Raw genomic sequence first — 23,390 nt, 5'->3', positions numbered from 1 at the left:
ACTGCCACGTGACGTATATTTAGCCAACTAAAGGGCAATGCTAGGCTGTCGGCCGGCCAGCAATAATCGCTGGGCGTGCAGCTAGCAAAATCCATGCTTTTTAATTTTTTTATTTTGATTTTTCATATTTTTAAAAATAAAAAAATAAACTAATAATCATTTTTTTAATTAATAAATAAAAAAAATTAGAAAAAGATTAAATAAACGATCAAAATAAATTGATAAAATAAGAGTACAAAGTAACATTATTGAAGCCTAAAAGCCATATCTAGCCCGGATCCGGAGGCTCGACCCTGGACTTACTCCGAATTCCGAAGTCAATGTAGTACATATTTTGGACTGATATTAGATGGGCCGGACCCTGGCAGGAACTTTCAAGCCCATAACCGAAGCGGCCCATTTGAGGTAGTCACTCAATTTTCCATTTAATGTTGCGCTCGCAAAGAAAGCACGAGCGAGAGAGAGAGAGAGAGAGAGATGGCGTGGTCGGTAGTGAAGAACGCGATGAAGGGGATCAGGGAGAAAGGAGTGGGCAACTTCTTGAGAGAGCTCAAGGAAGAAGGCTACTTGTAAGTGTTTCATTCTTTTCTCTAATCCTATTGCGTAAGGATTTCTCATTTTAGTTTCCGTGACAAAAGTCTCATCGTTAGCTTCATTGTCTGAAAATCCTCTCTTTCTATTTGTCAGTACCAATCCAATATCTGTTTGTTTTCAGATCTATCCATTTTTTTTATATGTGAAATATCTGGGTCTTACTCTTCCTTTACCTTTTGGCGGAAATGGTTTCTGTTTCTGTTGCCGGAACAGATTGAGAATAAGAATTCGGCTTTTTGAGTTGTTGATTAATTTTGGAGTTAAATTATAGAAATTGAGCCGTGAAAGAAGCTCCTTTTATTGGAAACTTCGGTCAGCTTTGTTTTTTCCCGGCATTTTCTCAGCTACGAAACTTTGGGTGCGTGAATGGAGAAATTGGTCTCCTGCATGAGTAGTTTTTTCTTGCTAAGAAATCATTGGAAAAGAAACTAAAATATAGCGGAAAAATGATAAACCGGATGAGTAAAATTTTCTTAGTCTGCCGTTTAGTTTTTGGTAAATGCAAGGGTATGAAAAGAAACTAGTATTTGAAGCTTTGTGTTTTTTTGGGAGCCCATGAAACATAAAAATATTGTAACTTTATAGTGCTTAGTGGCTGTGAGTAAGCATTTCAATTCCTGGGAATCAAGAATTTGAAACCTGAAAATGTAAAATTTTACTTGCAGTCTTGCACACAATTCTATGCACAACCAATGGAGGCCAGTCGAATGACTATGGTTATCTTATTTGTTTGTGGATGTAGAGATCATCTGTTAGTGAATCAACAGAATTGATTATTACTGAATAGTGATTATCTCATCAAGTTTGTTCTATTCTTCAGGCCTCGCATTCTTCCTTGAGATGCTTGTTTAAATTATTTGATTGGCTGTTTGATTGCTCCCTTGTAATATTCATCTTTGAAATCGCCGACTGATTTCTTATGTTATTTTTTTATTTTGCAGGAAATGCCTTCCGGATGGAAACCTTTTGTGAGTTAAATTGCGGGACTTTTAGTATAAAATTTATTTATTTATTTTTCTTAATTAAAGGATTTAGCAATCCCATGCACAATGTTTGTTCATATCCTAAGTGTCATTAGCTATAAATATTTCTTAAGTAGAGATCTGCCAATTGAATGGTCTTTGCTTATAACTTTTATCTGTAATGCCCCACCAAGTTCCACATTGGGGGGAAGAAGTATGATAGAGGTTAATAGATGTGATAAAGGTACATTGAGTGTCAAGTCTTACATTGACCAACCTTGACTAATCTTGACTATAACCTTGACTAATATTTTTTGAGTATAAACCGAGATGTGGTTTGAAATTTTCTTGGATTGTTGTGCTTAGTGGAGCAAAGAACCATGTCAGGAAAATTTCGTTTGATTCTCATAATAATGCCATACTATACTTTTCATATTCCAAGTTGCATTAGATGTTATAATTTCAAAAAGAGATTATAACATGTTGAGGAATGTATTGTACAATGTTGGTTGCCATATTTTGACTGTAGATTAAAAGTCGCTAGAAAACAGCAAGTGGTTAGGTCTTCACAATTGGGGATGGGGGATGTGATCTAGTCAGTCATTTGGAGAAATCCAACCCCAAACAAAGTACTAACAGAATACTTTCTGTTTCAATATGGTTTTCTCTTTTTATCTTTGTTGGGAACACTTTGGTCAGATTAGTTATTTAGGGCTTGTTTGGAAAAGATTTCCATCCCAAAATTTTCATCCCATCTTCTTCCCAAACATCATTCAAACAAAAATACTTTCAAACTAATGAGTACAACTTTTTCAAACTAATCATTACAATTTTTCCAAACTTTCAAACAAAAAATAAAAAACAATTCAACTTTTTCAAATCCCCAAACAAAAATAATATTAAAAAATTATATTCTAACAATATTTTAACTTTATAATATTTTTTATTCAACTTTTTCTCTCATTTCCTAAAACTCCATAAAACATTAACTCAAACTATCTTACTACTATTCACAAACTATTTTACTATTGTTTACAAAATTCTCATCTCATCTCATTCTCTAATGGATCATTTTGACCAAGAAGCATTATTGTCTGAATTTCCCTGGCCTATAGTGTATTTGCAACAGTGATTTGAAGTTTTTGAACCTAAGACCTGGTGATGTACCCTCGTTATCACATGGGTTAAAGCGGGAGCTGAATCTTCATATGAGTCGAAGAACTTTTTGAAAGAAGCTTTCTTATAACGACCCGGCCTAATAATTCTAAAGTCGAGATATTAATAATTTTTATTGGGCCTTAGGCCTAAATTATATTTAATGGGCCATATTGGATAAGCCCATGAACGATAAATTATTGAGATTGATTATGAATTTTACTGAGGCTCAATAATTAGGTTAAATCCCATTTATTATTTATTGAATGAGTCAGACTCCTTTTAGAATTTAAATATCGGCCATTAGAAGTTTATTTCAATTTAAAATCATCACTAATTGAAGTCCCCTATGTAGTCTCAGTCACTGCCAATCCTACATTGAATGAACTACTATATCATGTTTTTAAATTCAAACTCTCTTCGGAGATGATTACGACTGAATGTTCAGCAGATTAGTGTCACTACATGTATTAACCAAGTCAAATTCAAATTGGTCGTCACCCTCTCCCAATCTCTCTATAAATATCTCCAATCCGCTTGTTATTTGGAAAAAACCAGAAACCTCCCAACTCAGGACCATGATCGATTTTGTGTCAGAAATTTTAGGAAGCAACACTACAAGGTAAGTAGCTTGATCATAAATTAGGATTAGTACATGTTAGCTAATTATATATTATATTATTAAAGTCATTTCTTTGGAAGTTAGTATTTATGTACCACGCATGTCATGATATTTGCAAGCACGTCATTCATCATGTTTCATTCTGCATATTATAGTTATGTATGTTTTATGCATCTCACGTTATATATGACACGTAAGATTTTATAAAATCAAGTGTAAGATAAAGATTAATCAGATGGTCATTCAGATGCATGATAACAATGCAGTTTTAGGGTGGATGTGCAAGCCATGAACTCAATCGTGGTCCACCATAGTATGCTAGAATACTATTAGTGGCTCTCCTTACGGCCGCGGGACGTGGGGCTAGTGCACAACCTCGCACATAGGGTTAAGTGTGTTGGCCAGTCAGATCAGTCAGATAAATCAGATTAGTTAGTTAATTCAGATAAATCAGTCTTGCATAGCATAAACATCAGTATGATCAGTCATGATTTTAAACTCTCAGCATAATTTTTTTTTTATGAAAACCTTATGTTAAGTATGTTTACGTTATGATAAGTTTCTTACCGAATCATCGACTCATTTTAGTTTGTTTTATGTTTTTAAACCACCCCAAGTCAGAATATTTATGAAGGTAGAGCTGCTGGACGAGACTTAGTCTAGAGAGGCGTGACATTTATTGACAAGAAAAATTATTTCTTTATTATTTATTTTATACGGCCTTACATTTATTTATGAATTTCAGTCTCTAGATACTTGGCCTCTTGATAAGTTCCATTATGTGGGTGGTGCCACCTGGAAAGATTGTTTGAGCAGTTTGGGAAAGTAAGGATTCTTCAAAGTTTAGTTCAAGAATAGTTGTCACAAGAACAGTCTTAGGATTGAAATACAATATGATATTGTTCATTATAACAAGAAGGTGATTGTATGAACAATGAACTGCCTTAATGAATGAGGAGAAATCACGGGTTAGGCAGCCTAGTCCATTTTGTGCTAGGATTTCATAGTTGTTTGACATAGTTTCACCATGTGTTCTTGTCAGCAGTTCTATGCCTTCTTTACATTTTTTTATAAGTAAATGGACTACTATGCCTTCTCTTACATAATTACATTTGTGATATCTATGTTGAAAATGTTGTCTTTATCTTCTTTTTTCTATAATCTCCACATGAAGCCTGAGAACTCATTGTCAATTGCTGTCATTTTTATATTGTTTCTTCTCTTAATCTATGTGTCAAATGATATAATTGTATTAAAATACAGGTCATTATCTCCAGCAACTCTGATTTTTTTTTTAACTTTATGCATTCAGGCAAACCAAAATCCACAATATAGGGGCGAAGCTTGTGGGTGTTGATAAATTTGGTAACAAGTATTATGAGAACCTTGATGTTCAATGTGGTTAGTGTTTCTCTAAGTCTTTCAGTTATGCACTTTCTTGCTGTTGCAGTATTATTACCACTGGAGATACTAAGGAAACTGCAATAACATTTGGTGTAGTTATGATACCTATTGGTCCTTTTCACAGTTATTACGGGTTTGTTCTGATTGTTTCTGGTGTTGTTATATTGTGTCATGTCATGCATATTCATTTTTTTTATTATGTTACTAACCTGAAATCAGATGCAAGAAAGAGCCATGCATTTAGTCTTTTTATTATTTGTTACCTAATTTAGATTTTAGCAAGAATTTTTTTTCCCATCCACTTGAATGAGAGAGTCATCTGTGCATATGGCTATGCCATGAATATGGATTCTTTGCATAGTGTTATCCTTGGTATTTGGATGTCATCCAAAAACGGAGCCATTTCTCAACCGGTTTGGTTTATTGGGAACTATGCTGTGTATTATATGCTATTAATATTTCTGCAGCCGATTTAAGCTGTTTATATTCTTTATAGCTCCATATCGACATTACTATTCTTACAGCAAACATCTATTCCATCACTGTGGATATGGTCCTTTTCCATTGTATTAGGACTAAAGCTTCTTTGATCTCCTTGAAAGAAATGAAGAAAAGCAGTAGGGGTATGAAATTTGAGCAATTACTCTGTTGCTTGCAATTATCCTAGAGGATGATGCCTTAAACCATAGATCGTACAAAAACATCGGCATTATCTAGGTGTGCACGTATTTAGGGAGAGCTATTGCTGTCAACATGAGCTTATTTAATACTGTAATAAAGAAACTTTGCATCTTTTTGTACAAGCATTTGAAGCATACCTCCATCATTAGTGCTTAGTGGTATTTAGGCGTATTTTGTGTATGCTTCTTGTGTATTTGGGCTATGCCCTTTTCTATTAATAAAGTTTCAGTTTTACTTGTATAAAAAAAAGCATTTGAAGCGTACCGGCATTTATAGGTTACCACAGTCTATGTTATTGCTTGATGCATTTCTACAGCTTGTGATTTTGCGGGGGATTTTGTAGGGCGACATAGGTGGGTGGAATATGCAGAGAAGGGTCGCTACAATGCTTCTCAGGTGCCAGCAGAATGGCATGGTTGGCTCCACTACATAACCGATCACACTGGGGACGAGGCAAGTCCCTTTTACTTCACATGATAGATTGTATGGAAACATGTACTTAACCAAGCATGCATTTTTTCAGCTTTTAATGCTAAAACCAAAGAGGTATGGGATTGAGCACAAGGAAAACTTTTCTGGAGAGGGTGATGATTATATTTACCATTCCAAGGGACATGCGCTTAATCCAGGACAGAGAGAGTGGACCAGGTACCAATCATGGCAACCCACAAAGTCTTAAGCTATTCCTTCGACACAAAACATTTTCTCAGTAAAACCTGGAAATCTTTGGGGGTTTGCTTGCTCCCGTATTCCTGAATAAATGTCTTGTACCATTTGGAAGGTTTGAAACCTTTTGCACTTGTTTCATTTGAAGACAGTGAACTATCTTACTTCATTTTCTGACTAATGGAACCGATCGACATATGTTGTTGAGTATATTTTCAACTGAAGACAAATATACATCCGCGCATGTGCTTTTTTATAAATGTGCGAGATTGTAGACTATGGATTTATTTATTTATTTTTTTGGGGGGGGGGGGGGGGGTTTGTTCCTGAAGCAATGAGAAGGCAGACATTTTACCTTGAATGTTCACTGTTTAGAAAAAAAAGATCAAATAAGCCTTTAATTCTTAGCCCAAAATAAATGAATTTTTTCCATAGTAAGAATAGAGCAAGTCATTGTGGGATCCCTTTGTGTTCCTTGTTTTCCTTTTCTTAATCTTGGTTGAAGAAAGGTTTTGTATGTCTTCTGAGAAGACTTAGCTAGTAGATAAACAAAGTGCCAATGAAACATAATTTGCTGTATGAGGAGACTAAGCTCATAGTATTTAGGCATCCGATAGTCCAATTTCTAGTGAAAGGAAATAATCGGGTAAGACTTTGTCCAAAAGATCAACTAAAGAGTAATGCTACTCATCATCCCATGATATGTCATTATATGATTGGAGGCTATTTATTATATTTCACTTGTGAACCTTTCATTTAATGCCATATCATGGGATGATGAGAGGGTGATGAGAAAATAGATGATGAATAGATTTTTTCATATATTAATAATGTTCTGACCATTCTCACCTTAGTACTTGCTCTATCAGCCATAAAATAATGTCAAGTACCAAACATTCCCTTTTCTGATTTTTGTTTTAAGACAAACTTGACGATGAGATGGTGACTTTGAATGACCATCTGGACAAAAGGGTTCTCGTTTGAACTTTGAAAATGTTATTATGAAAGAGAGAGACACGTAAAGTAAGTATTTTCTGAACATCATTAGATGGAGGATCAGCTGCATATGTCTATTTTTTTTTTAACTCCAGGCTTTTAAATTCGATTATATCAAATCAAGAGATTCGAACCAATGGTCTAATTAATTGAATAGTGTATGGGTCTCATTAAATCCCATGTGATTTACTCCTTGATCTTTAAAGAAGAAAATGAAGTTGAATGCCAGAGAGTAGTGTTACAGAGAAGCTGGTGAAGTAGCAGAGGACAAGCTTGGTAGTAATGTTGTTCAAATTGCAACCGTCTGATTTATGTGTAACAGAATAGGCACAAGGTTTTTCCTATGGTAAGATCTCCAACCTTGGTGATACTTCTCGGATAAAACATGACCCAAAACCTAAAGCTAATCGAAGTCAGGAAACCTGGAATGGCTTTAAATGTCGACTACTTTATCTGTTTGTTTTATTTATTTTTGTTGAAAAATAATTTGAAAGAAATTTTTTTTATGACAAAAAGCAAAAATTCCTTAGAACACTAATTATATTTAAAAATAAAAACTATTTTTCCAAGAAATGAAAAAGCTCTCTCTCTATCTTGCAATATCTGCCGTGTGGCCACCCTCGTAACATGACTATGCTAGCCAAGAATGTGCATGTACAGCATCTCATGAACCTCGCTCACCATGACTTTGTTGAGGCGTGTAGGATGAAAAATGGAAGCCCTCCAACTAGTTTGCAGCCAATTAACAATAGTCTTTTTAAGGGATATTTGTTAAGATATAAAATAAATAATAAAATTTATTTTTTTTATCAGTTTAAATTTTTGTGACTAAGTGGTAATTTTATAATTTTTTTAAGAAGGAAAATTATATACACCACACTATCATCCCATTATATAAGATGTATCATATTTATCACCATTAGATGATCTTTTATTGAGTGATTATTTATCATCTAATGGTGATAAATGTGTCGCATCTTATCTAATGATATAAAAATAGAATGATAGTATGGTGTATGACATTACTCTTTTTAAAATATTTTTCAGAATTATGAAATATTTTCTATATCTTTATTTTGACATTTTTCTTTTTGTTTAAATTATGTCAATGCCAATTAAGTAGTAAATTGGTCATAACCACTTGGAAGACTATAGTTACTCATGTAGGATATATATTATTCTTATGTAATGATACATGCACAATTATTTTTATAACTTTTTATAGAATCATATTTTAAAACGAGGATATTTATGAAAAATGATGTTATTTTTATAACTTATTTTATAAAAATGTCCCTCATTTAAAACATAATTGTGAACAAAGATGTGTATCTATCATTTTTCATTGTGCTATTACCAACAATCAAGGTTAATTTATTTGGATTATAGTATCATTTAAAATCCTCAAGAGCAATTTATTGGATTAATCATGGTTTTAAAATTACATAGCAAAATCAACAAAATTTTGAGCTTCTATGTATGTAACCGGCAAGAAATTCACTACAGAAAATTTGTTGGACAAGCTTAGTACACGTAATTTTATTTAAATTAATAGACAAATCAAGTTGGAAAAAGAAATAATAAAATAACTAAGAGTCGGTTTGGATACTTAGAAGATTTTAGTATATATGTAAATAATAGTAAAATAATTTGAATAGATATTTTATTGAATTGTAAAAAATGAATGAGAAAAATTTGAATAAAAATATTATAGAATTAATTTTTTTTTTAAATAATTTTTTTTTTATATTTTATTTAAAAGTTTAAAAAATTTATAATGATTAGATAATGATTAGATAAAAAAATTAAAAATTAAAAATTAAAAATTAAAAATTATTTTATATTTCATTGATATTTAGAAAGAAAATAAATATATGAAAATAGTTAACAGTTGTAACTTGTATAGTAAAAAGGACGTAAATCCCCCTCTTGCTCAACCCAACGGTCAAAAACCAGTGTTGAAATTGGTTTGAAATTATTAAAGAACGTCGAAACATGTGCCACCCAACCAAACATCCTTCAGTCACTCATGTCTGGACTCTGAACTCTTATGGCCTCCTCTAACCTCTATTTTCTTCTCTCTGTGATCGCATTTCATATTTTCTTCGCTAGTCCCCCACGGCCAGCTGCCTACCGTTTACAAACTCCTTTTTCTTTTTCGAATGAGACCCCTTTGTCAAATCCCACGTACATAAACAAAGCCTTGCTCTTCTCATTCCTTTGTAAAACTATTTGCCATCAAATATCTCTCTCGATTCTTTCGTATCGAATTCCTACTCCTTGTATCAGTCGAACAAATTTGCAGTTTCTTTCTTACTCGCTATTTCTTAGATCGGATTTTCATGGTGGCTGGTCTTGAGCGGCTCGCGCTGACGTCTCTTGGAAAGGTTTTCGATCAATTCCCTTGTGCTCTAGAACCCCACCCCTTTCACTAATTTGTTTCGAGGATTACTCTTTTGGGTTTGTTCATTTATGGTTTGTTTTGGGTGCCTTGAAAGAAGTGCCAGAACACAAAGTGTGAGAAAACTTGGAGCTTGTCTGAATTCGAAGTGGTTGTTCCATTGTAATGGGCATGAGACGATAGAACATCAAGAAATGGCGCTCACGGTTCTGAACACTATTCCGTTCTTGCTACAATCCTCCCGTGAGTAGTCATTCGACTTCTGTTGAAATTTTTACTCTTCTGTACAGATGTTTTATTGGAGATTTGCAGTTGAAAATTTTCATGCCTTTAAATATGACATTGATATCTGCTGAGTGCTGACTAAAATTTTGCATGGAAAATTATAGAGATACACATTTTTCCCCGTAAAAGGCTTAATAGGAGGAGTGTGATAACTTCTTATAAAGACCAGAATGAGTTTGTTCCTAAGCTGTGTGAGACTTCTCAACACGCTCCCTGATGTGTGGGCCGGTATTTCCGGTACCATCATCGTGGGTAGGTTGCAGGAGCCCATCATCGGTCATAGGTTAACTTGACTTTGATACTATATAGAAACACTCATTTCTCCCAAAAAAGGCCTAATAGGAGGAGTGAGGTAACTCCTTATAAAGATCAGGATGAATTTGTTCTTAAGCCGTGTGAGACTTCTCAACAAAAATAAACGAAAATCTCGATGATTGGGAAAGTGGCCATATTTTCTTTTAGTTAAACTCCATTTGGTTGAGTATTTGGAATAAAAAATCGCAATGAATTTTTTGGTAGTGTAAAAGAACGTGGATTTTTCAGCGGTAAAAGAACTTGGATCTATCTAATACAATATGATGTTAGAATTAATCTTGCAATAGCTAATCATCTTATATATTTTTGATAATTAATAAAATTTATTGATCCTCATAATTAGGCATAACCCAAGTATATGGGTAGTATACAAGAGAGAGTTAATTAGGCATAGCCCAAATAAACTAAATTGATCTCCCTCCCATTTGATTTATTAGGCATACAATTTAGTCCAATCCATTTTTTATGTAAAGAAAGTTGTTATTGGTACTGTTAGAATGATTAGAGACGAGATATAAAAAATACCCCTAGTTTTGTTATTACAAGATTACCATAAGTCTTTTCTGTTAGATCTATACATTGAAGGGGTGATACCCGCATATCCCCGCCCTAGGGATGCGGGGGCGGACATCCCATCCGTCCTGCCCCCCTCTCACTTCAAGGGTACTGATGCCTCATTTGGCCTAAAAATTATTTCTGGGTAGACCCAAACCCAAATTATTATATAATTTAAATTGTAAATAAAAATAAAAGTATATAACAATTGAGAAATAGTAAGAAAGCCAAATATGAAATGGGAACTTTTTGTGAACAATTTGGCCTTCCTAGTATTGCTCCATCTAAAAGAAAGCATAAAATTTCTAAACCTCATGGTGGTTTTAGGAGAAAACCCCGTGACGAATTTTATAAGAAAACTTACAAAAAACCTTTTTCTAAACCTTTTCCTAAGAAAAAGGATTTCAAAAATCAAATTGTTAGACTTGTTCACAAGATTGTACATGTATTGGATTGGCCTAGGAGGCCAACCTATATAACAAATTGTAATATATATTTATATATATACAATTTGTAAAATATTAATATATATTTATATATATAAATAATAAATATATAAGTGGGAGTGTGGGGCGGGGCCCCGCTGGGGTTAGCCCGCCCCTCGCCCCCCACCCTCGCTAGGTGTCTTCTATGCGGGGCGGGCCCCCGCATGGGCGGTGCTGGGTAGCCTGCCTGCCCATGCAGGGGTGGGGCGGATGGGGCCCCTCTGGGGTTAGCTTGCCTCTCGCCCCCGCTAGGTGTCTTCTATGCGGGGTGGGGCGGATGGTCCCCCGCTGGGGTTAGCCCGCCTCCCACCCCTGCTAGGTGTCTTCTATGAGGGGCGGGGCAGACGGCCCTCTGCCCACCCATTACCCTCTATCTTTCTCATGTGCAAATTATATTTCTATTTTTTTTCTCAAGATGGAGTGCGTCCTAGTATTTTGTTTAAAGAAAAAGGACAGAATCATTAATTTACATCTTTATACCGATAAAATCCTATGATATGGATTCAATTATAATTGTAAAATATACAAGGGAGCTCTGAATTTCTGCCAAAATTGGAAGGTGTTGGACCATCCATATATTTATTCATACTTCAATCCATATCGAATGGAAGTTGGAGTATCCAAATTTATTTTGTGTTCTATACTGATCAGAAAAATGTATTAATTTGGATTCTGAGTTACTTATACAAGGTAGAAGTGGCTCTAGCTGTGGTGAAACCATAAGTGATTGACTTATGATTGAGGTGTTGTATATGCTTCAAACTACCATAAATTTTCATCATGTCCACTTTTTGTCCCTTAGTATGTGGAAGATATGTAAATTCTTTAACTTTGACATTCATCACATGATAAGTGATGATATTTATTGTACATTTTTCTTTTATCATATGAAAACAGTAAAAGTTCTCTTCATCTTCTGTTATGAGTAGACATCATGTTAGAGAGAGAGAGAGAGAGAGAGGTTATACTAGAGTTTCTTAACATATCTATGGATACACTATCATATTTCATTCCCCCCCCCTCCCCCCCCACCCCCCAAAAAAAAAAAAATTACATAAGGTTATTGTTTTTTCTTAATGTTTTTTCAAGAAAATGTTTTCTTTTGTTGTGTAGTTGATAATGACTGGAGCAACTATTCTTGTTGTTGATAGACTTGGGAGGAGACCTTTATTACTTGGAGGTGTTTCTGGGATGGTAAGTCCTTACTTCTCTACATGAATGTTTGGTTCGTCGATTCTCAATTCCAAACCATTGAGATAAATGGAAGCAGCATTTGACTTGTATATTGAAAATCACTAGTCCAGTCTGTCACATGCAATCCCCATTTCAAACTACTTGCCTTTAAACCTTTTGATAAAATTAGGTCTCGTTCTTTTCAAAAAGAAAAGAAAAGAGAAAAATCGAAAGAGGCAAGTTTAAGGCATGGGAGTTCCAATTGATCAATAAAATCTTATTTTCCAATAAGAAAAAGGCATGGTAGTTCCAATTATTTGAAAAATGGACCTCTGAGCGACTTATTAGGAGCATCAATGATGCATAGACTCCTTTACAAGTGAAAATAAAAGTCAACAAACTCGCTACCATTCCAGCGGCATTGTATTCTCTACCAAAGGACCCAATCATCCCAGCCTCTCCGCTCAAAGGGGGGTGGAGCTTTGGCTCCTCCCTCCCTCCCCCTGTCTGGCCTACGCCGGAACTGTCCAAAGGTTTTTTTCTCAGTTTTCTTTAGTTTTCCGTCCATAGCACCAAGATGTGCCAATCTACTGCCTACCAGCCTCCTACAACCGCCACGCGCCCCACCATTAAATTCTCCAGCAGCCGATCTGTCGGGCGGTAGAAGAAAATCGACCAAAAGAGCTGCCTGTACGTCTCACGCTTGGCTCACACCGCACTTGAGTCTCACGCTTCGCCGCGCCTTGGGGAGTCTGACACCATCACGCGCGGCACCATCGGGACCAATAGTTTCGGATCTCTCAGATCCGACCTTTACCTTCTTGCCAAGAGTGGCACGTGAGCTACACACGCCTCCACAGCTAGTAACGGTTGTTCGTTGGCGAATCGACCCATCTTTCGGTTGCTACTTTCCTATGTTCCGATTTCCCTAACCAAGGATCAAGATGAAGTGGTCGTGAAAGTCTCCTCCAACCTGTCCATACTAGCAAAATGCAGCACACACCAATCTACTGTGACTTGTAGTCTTAGTGTTATAGTCTATTAAAACCGCTTCAAGCGGCTTCCCCTTTGTGGGAAATGGGTGGGGAGCCAAATTTTTGGCTCCAGATCTCTCTTTTTTATTTTTCTTGTGTTGCTTTTGTTTGTTTTGGGATGACTGTTGGGGGCTTCCACCCCATTGAATCTAGTATCTTGTAATCACTTAATTTATCTATGAAATGTTTGCTTAGAAAAAAAAAAAAAAAAGACTCCTTGTAACAGGTGATCTCCTTATTCCTTTTGGGGTCATGTTACCTTTTCCTGGATGATGTACCCATTGAGGCTGTAGTTGCTCTGCTTTTGTATGTTGGGTGTTACCAGGTAAATAGAAATTCTATTCTATTCTTTACTGATATTCTCATCCCAAAATTTTGTGCTTTTGCATGATGAAACAGTTTTATGCCATTCACAGTGTAAAATATCATTATGTGTACATGTGCTGGTGAAAATTGAGATACAGATCATGATCTTGTTTATGCCTGGCATTTGTTTGAGGCAGATTCCATTAGTGAACAATGAAGACTGTTATTGTAGTGCAGTCCTTACCGCTACCGTTAAATTATTGGCATATTCCCCTTACTGTTCTCGGTGTACAAATCTCTCCTGAACTTCCATCAAAGTCGTGATAAATCTATTTCTTCAATATTAGAAATTCCCCTTCCCAGGAAACAGGATCTACATGTTAGCCTTATTTATCCAATGTTATGCAAAATTTCTACAATATTATTTAACACTTCAACAACAGTGGACTTTTGGTGTCTTCTCTCTCATGGTCCTAGTGCATAAATTCTCGACTGGGAGACCAAACACATAAAGAATTATGTAGAAAAATCTATGCAGCCTGCAATATAAACATCGTTCCAAACATTAATATTACCCCAAGCTCAAGGTTCAAAAAGTTGCATTAGTCTTCTGCCTTTGGAGGTTTGTCCGGTTTACATATTAAAAACAACTTATTTTTATTTAACAGCTTTGAAGCAGAGATAATAGAAACACTAATGTTTTACCTAGGGATGTCCTCATTAGAGTAAAGTGCATCGAAGTATGATCTTTTTAGGCCTCTAGGGTATACTATTTATTTCCTAGTGTCTAAATTTCATCTTTCCTCCTTGGATGTTGTGGGTTTAGTATATACTTTTGGAAGACATTATGGACAGAATATCAAATTTGATATTGATCAAGGCTGCAATCTTTCTGTGGAGTCACAACACATAACCGGGAGATTTATATTTGCATTTTCAATACGAATGTAATGTACAAGGGTGTTATTAAAAGGATGGTTATGTTCACACGCACTTGATGCATCTCTCTGTAACAAGGCAATCCTCATATCTGTCACCTTCTGCTGAATGGTCATGCATTGAGAGATGTGTGCCCTTCAGTGAAGTAGAACTTTGTGCCATTATTTATTTATTTATTTTTTGATTGGCACTGGGTGTTAGTGCAATTATTAATTAGCTTTATGATCATGAGATAGTTGATAATGGGAGTTCTATACGAGTTAGGTAGAAGCCATTAACTTTTTGCTCTTGACAACTTGCATAGTTGTCTCCATTGTACCTTGATCTAGAGCCGATTCATGCAATTGTAACATAATAGTAGAATTTTTCTTTAATTGGAAAACGATTGAAGATGACGGGGCCAAAAAGAAAAATAACTACTATTTGATAATAAATCCATCATATCATTTTGTCACATATATTGTGGAGAATTAACAATTTCTGTAGATCAAGTCAGATTATTGATCTTTTAGCCCAATCTGGAAAGTTTTCATTTGTTTTATCCAAAAAACAATTCAATTATTAACTTTTCATGTCCTCTTGGTTTAGAAGTTTCATTTCTCATTCTTTACCACATAACAATGCAACTCTTGAAATTGGTCTTGCAGTTTATCCTTTGGTCCGATTGGTTGGCTAATGATTTCATAGATCTTCCCCTTATGCCTAAGAGGGCGTGGGCTCAGTATTGCAGTGCTCGTCGATCTTGGAGTAAATGCTCTAGACATTTGCATTTTCCCCTTTGAAGGTGCCTATTTTATTCTATCAGCCAAAATTAGCTCTTTTAGACTTTTAGGGTTAACATCATCCTTTAATATCTTCATCCTACAAGTAGAAATACAGTTATCAAGATTACCAAAAGATGCTATACCAGTGATTTCACTTTGTCTCGGCTTGCATGATTATCTATCTACTGCACGTGATTGAGAATGTGACCATGTTTTTGATACTTTAGCTGGTTTAGCCAGTGGCACCAAAGAGAATCTTGTTTTTTGTTGTTGCTGCCTTTCCATGCTCTTTTAGTTGGGATCATTAATTATACAAATTGTATGTTTTACCTTAAAAATTGTGCTGTCTTATGGACACACACAGAAACACGTCCATAGAAGCATTAGTCCCAAACCTTGTTATCTCCAATACCTGGTGGTTCATGCAAAAAGCATCTCTCCATGGTTTTGAATGTCAGATTTATTCCAATGTAGACAAACCTTGAGTCTGTTTGTGGTTGTGCTACCAGTAAGCAATATCATTGTGATTATATTTGTTTACATTTAAACCACCACCACCATCATTTCACATCTGATTGCAGGCGTCGCTGGGAGCTGGAATTCGGTTCTATTTATTCGGGGCAATTGCTGTGTCATCTCTTCTTTTCATATAATTTTTTTGCGGTACCAGAGACAATGGGGCTTACGTCGGGTTGAGAAATCCCTGCACAGTTTCATTCCATGCTGGGAGAAACCATTTATGCTATTAGTTCATGGCTGTAACTAAATAGTAGTGGATAGCCATAAGATAATATAGATGTTTCTGTTCTCTGATCCTATCATAGCGTAGAAGCACCACACTATCTTCATGTGCACCATGACAAGGGGTAGGAAGATAGTGTTGTTTAGTGTTTACTCATTTAGCATTTCTCCCTTTCAATTTGGTACCACGAGTTGTTAGTTAAGCCAGACTATACCATTCGGTACATGAGAAGGGTTTGATATAACATGTTGGGACATTGCTTTAATTTAAAGGTTTGTAAACGAGTTTTAGTTTGGAAAGATTATATTTACCGCTCACTTTCCAATGTGGGACTCGAACATCCAAACCATTGGCTACCTGACCACTCAACTTACACTTGAATGCACTTGATGGTAGTGATTAGATAAGTGAGGATTTATATTCTTTAAGAGACATGTTGTTTTTCATCCTTTAATGTTGTCATTCTCAGTCACACTTGCTTTATGACATATTAAACTGACTGTTATACTATAAATGGTTGATATGTAAAGTCGCTTAAAATATGCCACATCAACAAATACGACTAGCGATGATAGAATCTAGAATGCATTGCTCCTCTCTATGTGTGTGTGGTGATATAAGGTTTTAAACTTACACATGTGCATCCTCATTACTTTTGTGGTCTTATTTCTTGTCTCCTTACTTTCAACCCAAAGGGCCTCAAAGTATGGTGTTACAATGGGCACATTTAAGCTGTTTCAGAAACCGAAACTACTTTTGAGGAACATTCACACGCCACCATGACATATACATTCCAACACTATCTTTGCTTGTGGGCAACAAAACAAATGCATGACTCGGAAACAACACAAACTACTTAATATTTGATTTTGTACACTTTCGGTTAGATGAATGCCAATATGATAAATTTGTTTGCTGAATAGGAAACATGAATTGTTGGTAAGTACTAAACAATCGTTCTTACATGTCCCTTTGTAGCAAACACCTGATGATCTCTTACTGGTATAATGGAAGATTTATGAGCCAACTGGCGTTGAGATGATGCCATAAAATGGGCACCGATGTTCATGCTGTCCAGTCCACCATGTTCACGCAGAGCCTTAGATTTGTTTTCCTTTTTTCGTTTGAAAAGAGTGTTTGCAATTGTTCTACAAGGAGGGAAACATAAGACATGGAAGAGTTAGGACAATAGGTTTTTGGTTCGACCTCCTAACGATAATTGATCAGGTCCTTGCGCGGGGTTGGCACTTTTCAAACTAGCCTCATGAGTCAATGAAAACATAGTTGAATTTGTTTTGCCTTATCAATTTTTAAAACAATATGTAGTATTTTCACTTAAATTTGTTTTAGCTTATTCTCCACAGTGTCATTATTTCTTGTTTTTACACCCTTTGCACTTCCTAATAATATTAGGAGCAGTAGTGCTACAGCATGAGACGGGTCCCGATAAGACAGGTCACGATAAGAGTAAAACTTTTTTATTTTTTTTTTATATTCTTAAATATTTTTTAAAAAATTTATAATATTGGTAAAAAATAGTTTTTTAATTATTAAATAAAAAAATAAAAATATCAAAACCCAATCTATATCCAACTGTAGGTGAGAGTAACATTTTTGTTGACCAAATGATAGAAGGAAAGACACATAATGAATGGATATGATGACGATGATGAGCTGTCTTTTAATAAAACCAAGTTTTTAAGTCTACTTTGTTGATGATTCCGAGTTTTTTGTCCTGATCAAATGGGACAAATAAAGCACAGTTCTTTGGTCACCATTGGAAGAAGTCAATTGTAAACAATTGTAAACACAGCAGTACACGATGTGAAAATGGCATTATAATTCAGACGAGGATGCGAGTGCTTTTATCAATGACGGAGGCTTGGAATCAAATGTTAAATCAAATTAACCCAATTCGATTTTCTTGAAATGGGGAAAGAGATCAAGAATAAAAGGCCATTTCCCCATGCATCAGGCTTCCTGAAGAACATATATATATATATATATATATATATATATATATATATCCTCTCAAAATTCCTGACGATGCCTTGGCCCTTCGCATTGATTTTCAACGTAGGATTCCAAGAAAAAGAAAAGTCACGTTAAGGAGAATCTGTCTAATTTTATAGAAAGAAGAGAAAAATTATTCTGTTTTTGCCTTTTTCATGCACAAAACTCAGGAACTACAAGGTATCTTTTATGGGGAATCTGTGAAGGGAACACGTGCAGAAGTTAACTTAAATATATGTTTAAGTTTAGAATCAACATATGCCATATTTACAAACATGTTCATGTCATTCGCACCTATCTTAGATACAAGATTTTACATATACTTTATCTAGAACCAAGTCTGAGCAATCTAGAGCTTTGATGTGAAAAGAAAAAAGGTGTCGTACTGTGATGAAGGAAACTCTCCACTTATGACTCAGTATGGAATGCTCTATCCTCAAGAGAATCAACTCCCTCACAGGAGTACAGGCCCCCTTTGCACCTTCAATAATTGATTCTCATGCCAATCCATCCATAGCTTTAAGCCTCTGAGACCCACCACCGTCACTCACATGCCACATTGAACCCGCATGCCACATTCAATGATCCCTTACCAGTGCTTTGTCGAGAGAGAGCTAGAGATTAGTCTTAAAAGACAGTACGGAGGATGCACCCTCTCCTCTCTCCGCGCCTTCTTTTGTAAATCAAATCATATTATGTTAGTGTTATAGAGTGTGTCCTCTGTACCAACTTGCAAATACAAGGCTACTCATTGGGAAACTGAAGGAGATTTCCTAAATGTAATCAATTCCATCAACAATCCTGACAAGGCTATTAATTGGGAAACTGACGGGATTGCTAGAAACACTAGATTTCTGCTCAAAGACCTACAAGCATGGAGAGCTGTAAAGATACATCGATTCCAGAATCGATACGTGCATTCCATTGCGTAATGTGCTCATTCTAACCTAGAGTTTGAAAATATCTCACTCATCAAAATCCTAAACTGTTTGCTGGATTTCCATAGTGGGAAAGACCCACCCTCTTAAAATGTGTATTATTGGTACTTTTGTGTTTTAGTTGCTTTCCTTTGCTTCTTTGTTGTATGGAACAGTTTCCGTTTTTGAATGAATCTATTAGTTGCTGAGAAAAAAAAAAAAAAAAAAACTTGCAAATACAATTTTTCACTTTTTACATCTGTAGATATATATTTACCGACACAACATGAAAGTTAACTGTATCATAGTCAAATTTAGCTGCACTCTGATCTTTGGCCTTTATTTGCTTCAATGTGATGGATTCTGTGATCTATTGGGGGAGTGTTTGCCTTTAGTTTGATGGGGATGGAGGAACAAAATCACAGAGAAAACCAGAAGTTTACTGTGCTTGGAGCATTCATCTGTCAATCACACTTTATCTATTCATACAATTAAAACTTGTAACATGATTCAATGCAGCACTACTGAACATATACCCTACATTTCCACGTTTAGATGCTTAGTTTATCATGGAATATATTTTGTCCAGTCAATCACGTTTCTTACTTGACAGATCTGGAAGCACGACACAATGCAAGGAATCATTCCCGGCCGTATGAAACATCAGATTTCATTTTCAAGAGCAAGGTCTTATCTTTCTTCCACTTCTCGAGGCTTTTTTCAGTTCCCTCCCTCAGTACTCAACTGATATTCGATTATATATATATAAACTGTTTAAAATAGAATATAAAAAGGCCTTAAGTAAATGAATAGTATATGCAATGCATGAAAAATATTCATTCTTCATGATGGACCCACTTCAGATACAATGATCAGATGATCATGGCCATTTGATTTGCTCCATTATTGAATGAGTATTAAATGCAGCTGATCTTGTATCCAGCTTCGTTATTGATTGATGATGGGGAAAAAAATTTATAACTTAAAGATGGTGATCAGTTATCCCATTGGGTATTTAAATAAAATATTTTAATATTTATTATGAAGTGGCGCCATTGCATTGGTTGTAAAATGAGTTATAAACTAAATGTATGAATATAATATATAGGACCGATTGATCCCATCAGGCAACTCTACATCTGCCATCTTTGCGATGATCTAATTATACACTATACGACCAACCCATCTCAAAAAGTCTTAAAGAGTTTTTCTTTTTCTTTTTCTATTTTAATATAGAAAGGCAAGAGCATGTGGAGAAACTTTAATTTTGGATTACTTTTCTAGATTTCAAGGTGTAGGTTGAACATGTTGGATTCTATATATATGTGGCCTCTCCTGCTTTTACTTTAAGAAATCTTAACTCGAAACACAGAAAAAACAAAAGAAAAAGAAAAGGAAAAGGAACAACTTTGCACACAACTCCACCCTCCCTCCTTTTCCTTTCTCACACGCACACATACGTGCACACACAGACACAGATACAGGAGGACACACAGAAACTCACACAAGGAGAGCAGCCATGCCTGCACATACAAAGAAGGTTCGCAATTCTAATGAAGAAGATATGGAGCTAAGGAAAGGTCCATGGACACTTGAAGAAGACAGTACGCTCATCCACCACATTGCCTGTCATGGGGAAGGTCGTTGGAATCTGTTAGCTAAGTTTGCAGGTAAACAGAACCATTCCATCACATAAACAAGATATATACTTTGTTCTTTTCTTCATTTGAATTGATTCAAATTTTTTTTTTTCCTCTCCACTTTCAGGACTAAAGAGGACTGGAAAAAGTTGTAGATTGAGATGGCTGAATTATTTAAAACCCGATATTAAGCGCGGGAACCTTACTCCACAAGAACAGCTTATGATTCTTGAACTCCATTCCAAGTGGGGTAATAGGTGAAATTTCTGCTTACCTATACACACACACACGCAAGCCCAAACCCCATAGTATTCAGGACTGAAGTTTACTTCGAACTGAGAAGAGTTTTGGGTTGATTTTTCTATTGTTTTTACAAATTTTGCTCGTCACGATTAACTTGGAATTCCACACTGGAAACCCAGGTGGTCAAAGATTGCACAACATCTACCCGGAAGAACAGACAATGAAATCAAGAACTATTGGAGAACAAGGGTGCAAAAACAGGCACGCCAACTTAATATTGAGTCTAATAGCAAGAGGTTCCTTGATGCAGTTAAATGTTTCTGGATGCCAAGATTGATACAGAAGATGGAGCAAACTGCTTCCCCTACTTCTAATTCTTCATTGACGACGTCCATGAATTCCCGGAGTTCTTCGGCTCCTCTGTCACCCAATCCGACAGCTGCTTCTCTTTCATCCTCATTTTCCCCGCCAAGAAAGCTGATACACACTTCGAGTTATCCCAATGAAAATTCATGTTCATTTACAAGCCCAATCATTCATACTTCAGATTCCATGAAAATCTCCGAAAGCACTCGAGCCCATGAACACCCGGCAGATACCTTGGATGCCTTCGGCAACACAATCTACAGTCATCCAAATTTAGCTAATTCTTACTCTGTAGAAAGCAGAAGCTATGACATGGAGACTCTCATGCTGGACCCCACGTCAGCAATGATCACCTCTGAGAACTCTCTGTTGGGTTGCCATATGGAAGGCGTTGATTGGCTTTCTGACGACATGGCAGATTCTTTATGGAACATGAATGAAATGTAACAGTTTAAGGGTTTCAGGTGAGGGGAGCATCTTCAATGGGTGATCTTTTGATTATGTGAGGCTCGAGCCACATGTCATCATAATTTAGTTAATATAATAGGATTTGATACTTGATGTACTCAACTACTCCAATATTGAAGTTTGAAGAATGTCTAAGTTAGCTCAAAATCTAAAGCAAATATGAATTTTAATGGTGCATGGTTATGTAATGAGTGATTCCATAATGGGGTTTGTAGGAGTTGGACAAGACTGTATATAGATGAAGCAAATGTATCTTCTTTTCAGTTGGGTTGTTATACTTTATCACTGCATTTTTCAACAAGTAACTGAAATTATTTGCAACTTGACCACTGTAATACAAGCCATGGTGATATCAACTATGTAGCAGTAGCCAATCAAAGAAAGGAATAAACGATCAAGAAGAAGTGACGTCAAAAGAGAAGAAAGGTGGAGTCACATCTAGTTGTGGGGGCACATATCATACGGACATGTTTCTTAGGAAAGGGCGGTGAATTTGGTGAAGGTGCTCTAAAGCAGGCAGGGCCCCAAAAACGCTACTCTTCTTCAAATTATTCGAGTGCCAAAACTTAAACATAATGAACTGGTGCCAAAATTCACCGGAAAATTAAAAGTGGACCATGTCATCTGCGGCCACTTTCTAAAGGTAGTTTTGAAATTTTTTATTTATTTTTTATTTTTTCAAGAAGGATGAAAATAGCAGAGAAAGAGAACTATAATGTCTTCTGTGGAGGTACCTGGAAATTATATAGGTCATATATACCCACCCTCTCCCCTTATCTCGATCTCAGAAAGGTAGACAACTTGCATCAAGTCTCTTGCTTCCTAAAACACAAAAGAATTAATGCATCCACGTAGATTGCATATTCTTATTCTTCAAGAACTCGCAATTCTTATTCTCATGCTTCCATGCTGCCATTGAAATCCAGTTAATATGTACTTGACATGACATGCCTCAAGTTTCCTAGAATTCTGAATTCTGTTTAACCACCGGCATTTCCTCTGTGATGTAGAAAAGACATCATACTCGTAAAAAAGGACTGGCTACTGCATGACTAAATTTCTTCATAAAACAATTGTTTCAACATCCTTAATTTCTACATATCTACCACAGTTAGCATACGATGAGCTTATAACCATTCTAAATTTAGGTTCTCAGAATATAGAACTCAAAAAAGGTTCGAGAAACTATGAATGCTGTTGATCTGTATTATGTGGTGTTGATCAGCATTAGATGAGTGACTTCAATCATCAAAGTTCACATACAATGATGTGAGGGAAGTACAATAACAATAGAAAAAAGTATGATAAAGTTTTCAAACCCCCCCACTTTGTGTTACTTTTTTTTAAAAAAGATAAAAAAAGAAAAAAACCCTCAATATCATATGCTTTTTCACAGGGGGCCGCCCTAATAGATAGTTGATATGCATGTAGAAACTACTACTGCCAACAGTATTGATGGCTAAATTTGACTAGTCTAGTAAGAATTAAACCATAAAGCTAGCTATTCTGATCATCAGTCTTGGCTTAATTAACGGGACGATCGTAAGTCAACTTAACAGAAATCAAGGAAGAAAACTATTGACATATTATTGAAAACACTGACAAATTATCTAAGGCAGATGAATCTGGGGAAGTACTACTGTGGACTTTGTTCTCTAGCAGTA

General features: G+C 35.7%; 2 protein-coding genes and 1 long non-coding RNA gene across 3 annotated transcripts; all 3 read left to right on the top strand.

The window, feature by feature from the left end:
- Nucleotides 1–439: 439 nt before the first annotated feature.
- On the top strand, nucleotides 440–6,344 carry LOC109012481 (probable NADH dehydrogenase [ubiquinone] 1 alpha subcomplex subunit 12). Its single transcript, XM_018994151.2, has 5 exons — nucleotides 440–569; nucleotides 1,536–1,562; nucleotides 4,646–4,734; nucleotides 5,762–5,871; nucleotides 5,942–6,344. The coding sequence occupies exons 1-5, from the start codon at nucleotides 478–480 to the stop codon at nucleotides 6,095–6,097; spliced, it is 474 nt and encodes a 157-aa protein (XP_018849696.1). The 5' UTR covers nucleotides 440–477; the 3' UTR covers nucleotides 6,098–6,344.
- A 2,751-nt stretch (nucleotides 6,345–9,095) lies between these two features.
- LOC109012483 lies at nucleotides 9,096–16,478 on the top strand. The gene is made up of 4 exons (XR_001999453.2): nucleotides 9,096–9,724; nucleotides 12,235–12,315; nucleotides 15,221–15,357; nucleotides 15,919–16,478. It is a non-coding gene; the product is annotated as an uncharacterized LOC109012483 (long non-coding RNA).
- Nucleotides 16,479–20,169: 3,691 nt separating this feature from the next.
- LOC109012482 (transcription factor MYB62-like) lies at nucleotides 20,170–22,001 on the top strand. Its single transcript, XM_018994152.2, has 3 exons — nucleotides 20,170–20,679; nucleotides 20,777–20,906; nucleotides 21,072–22,001. Exons 1-3 carry the CDS (start codon nucleotides 20,529–20,531, stop codon nucleotides 21,703–21,705), a joined length of 915 nt encoding a protein of 304 aa, XP_018849697.1. The 5' UTR covers nucleotides 20,170–20,528; the 3' UTR covers nucleotides 21,706–22,001.
- The last annotated feature ends 1,389 nt before the right edge of the window (nucleotides 22,002–23,390 follow it).

Source organism: Juglans regia, chromosome 16, assembly GCF_001411555.2.
Source record: "Juglans regia cultivar Chandler chromosome 16, Walnut 2.0, whole genome shotgun sequence".
Taxonomy (NCBI): Eukaryota; Viridiplantae; Streptophyta; class Magnoliopsida; order Fagales; family Juglandaceae; genus Juglans; species Juglans regia.
This window is presented reverse-complemented; position numbering and strand designations above follow the sequence as displayed.

Bases quoted from the DNA above. Each gene is read 5' to 3' on its own strand.
- LOC109012481 (XM_018994151.2), top strand. From the start codon at position 478: ATGGCGTGGTCGGTAGTGAAGAACGCGATGAAGGGGATCAGGGAGAAA. The intron at 4,735-5,761 runs GTTAGTGTTTCT...GGGATTTTGTAG, and splicing joins GAACCTTGATGTTCAATGTG to GGCGACATAGGTGGGTGGAA. The intron at 5,872-5,941 runs GCAAGTCCCTTT...GCATTTTTTCAG, and splicing joins CCGATCACACTGGGGACGAG to CTTTTAATGCTAAAACCAAA.
- LOC109012482 (XM_018994152.2), top strand. From the start codon at position 20,529: ATGCCTGCACATACAAAGAAGGTTCGCAATTCTAATGAAGAAGATATG. The intron at 20,680-20,776 runs GTAAACAGAACC...CTCCACTTTCAG, and splicing joins TCTGTTAGCTAAGTTTGCAG to GACTAAAGAGGACTGGAAAA. The intron at 20,907-21,071 runs GTGAAATTTCTG...CTGGAAACCCAG, and splicing joins CATTCCAAGTGGGGTAATAG to GTGGTCAAAGATTGCACAAC.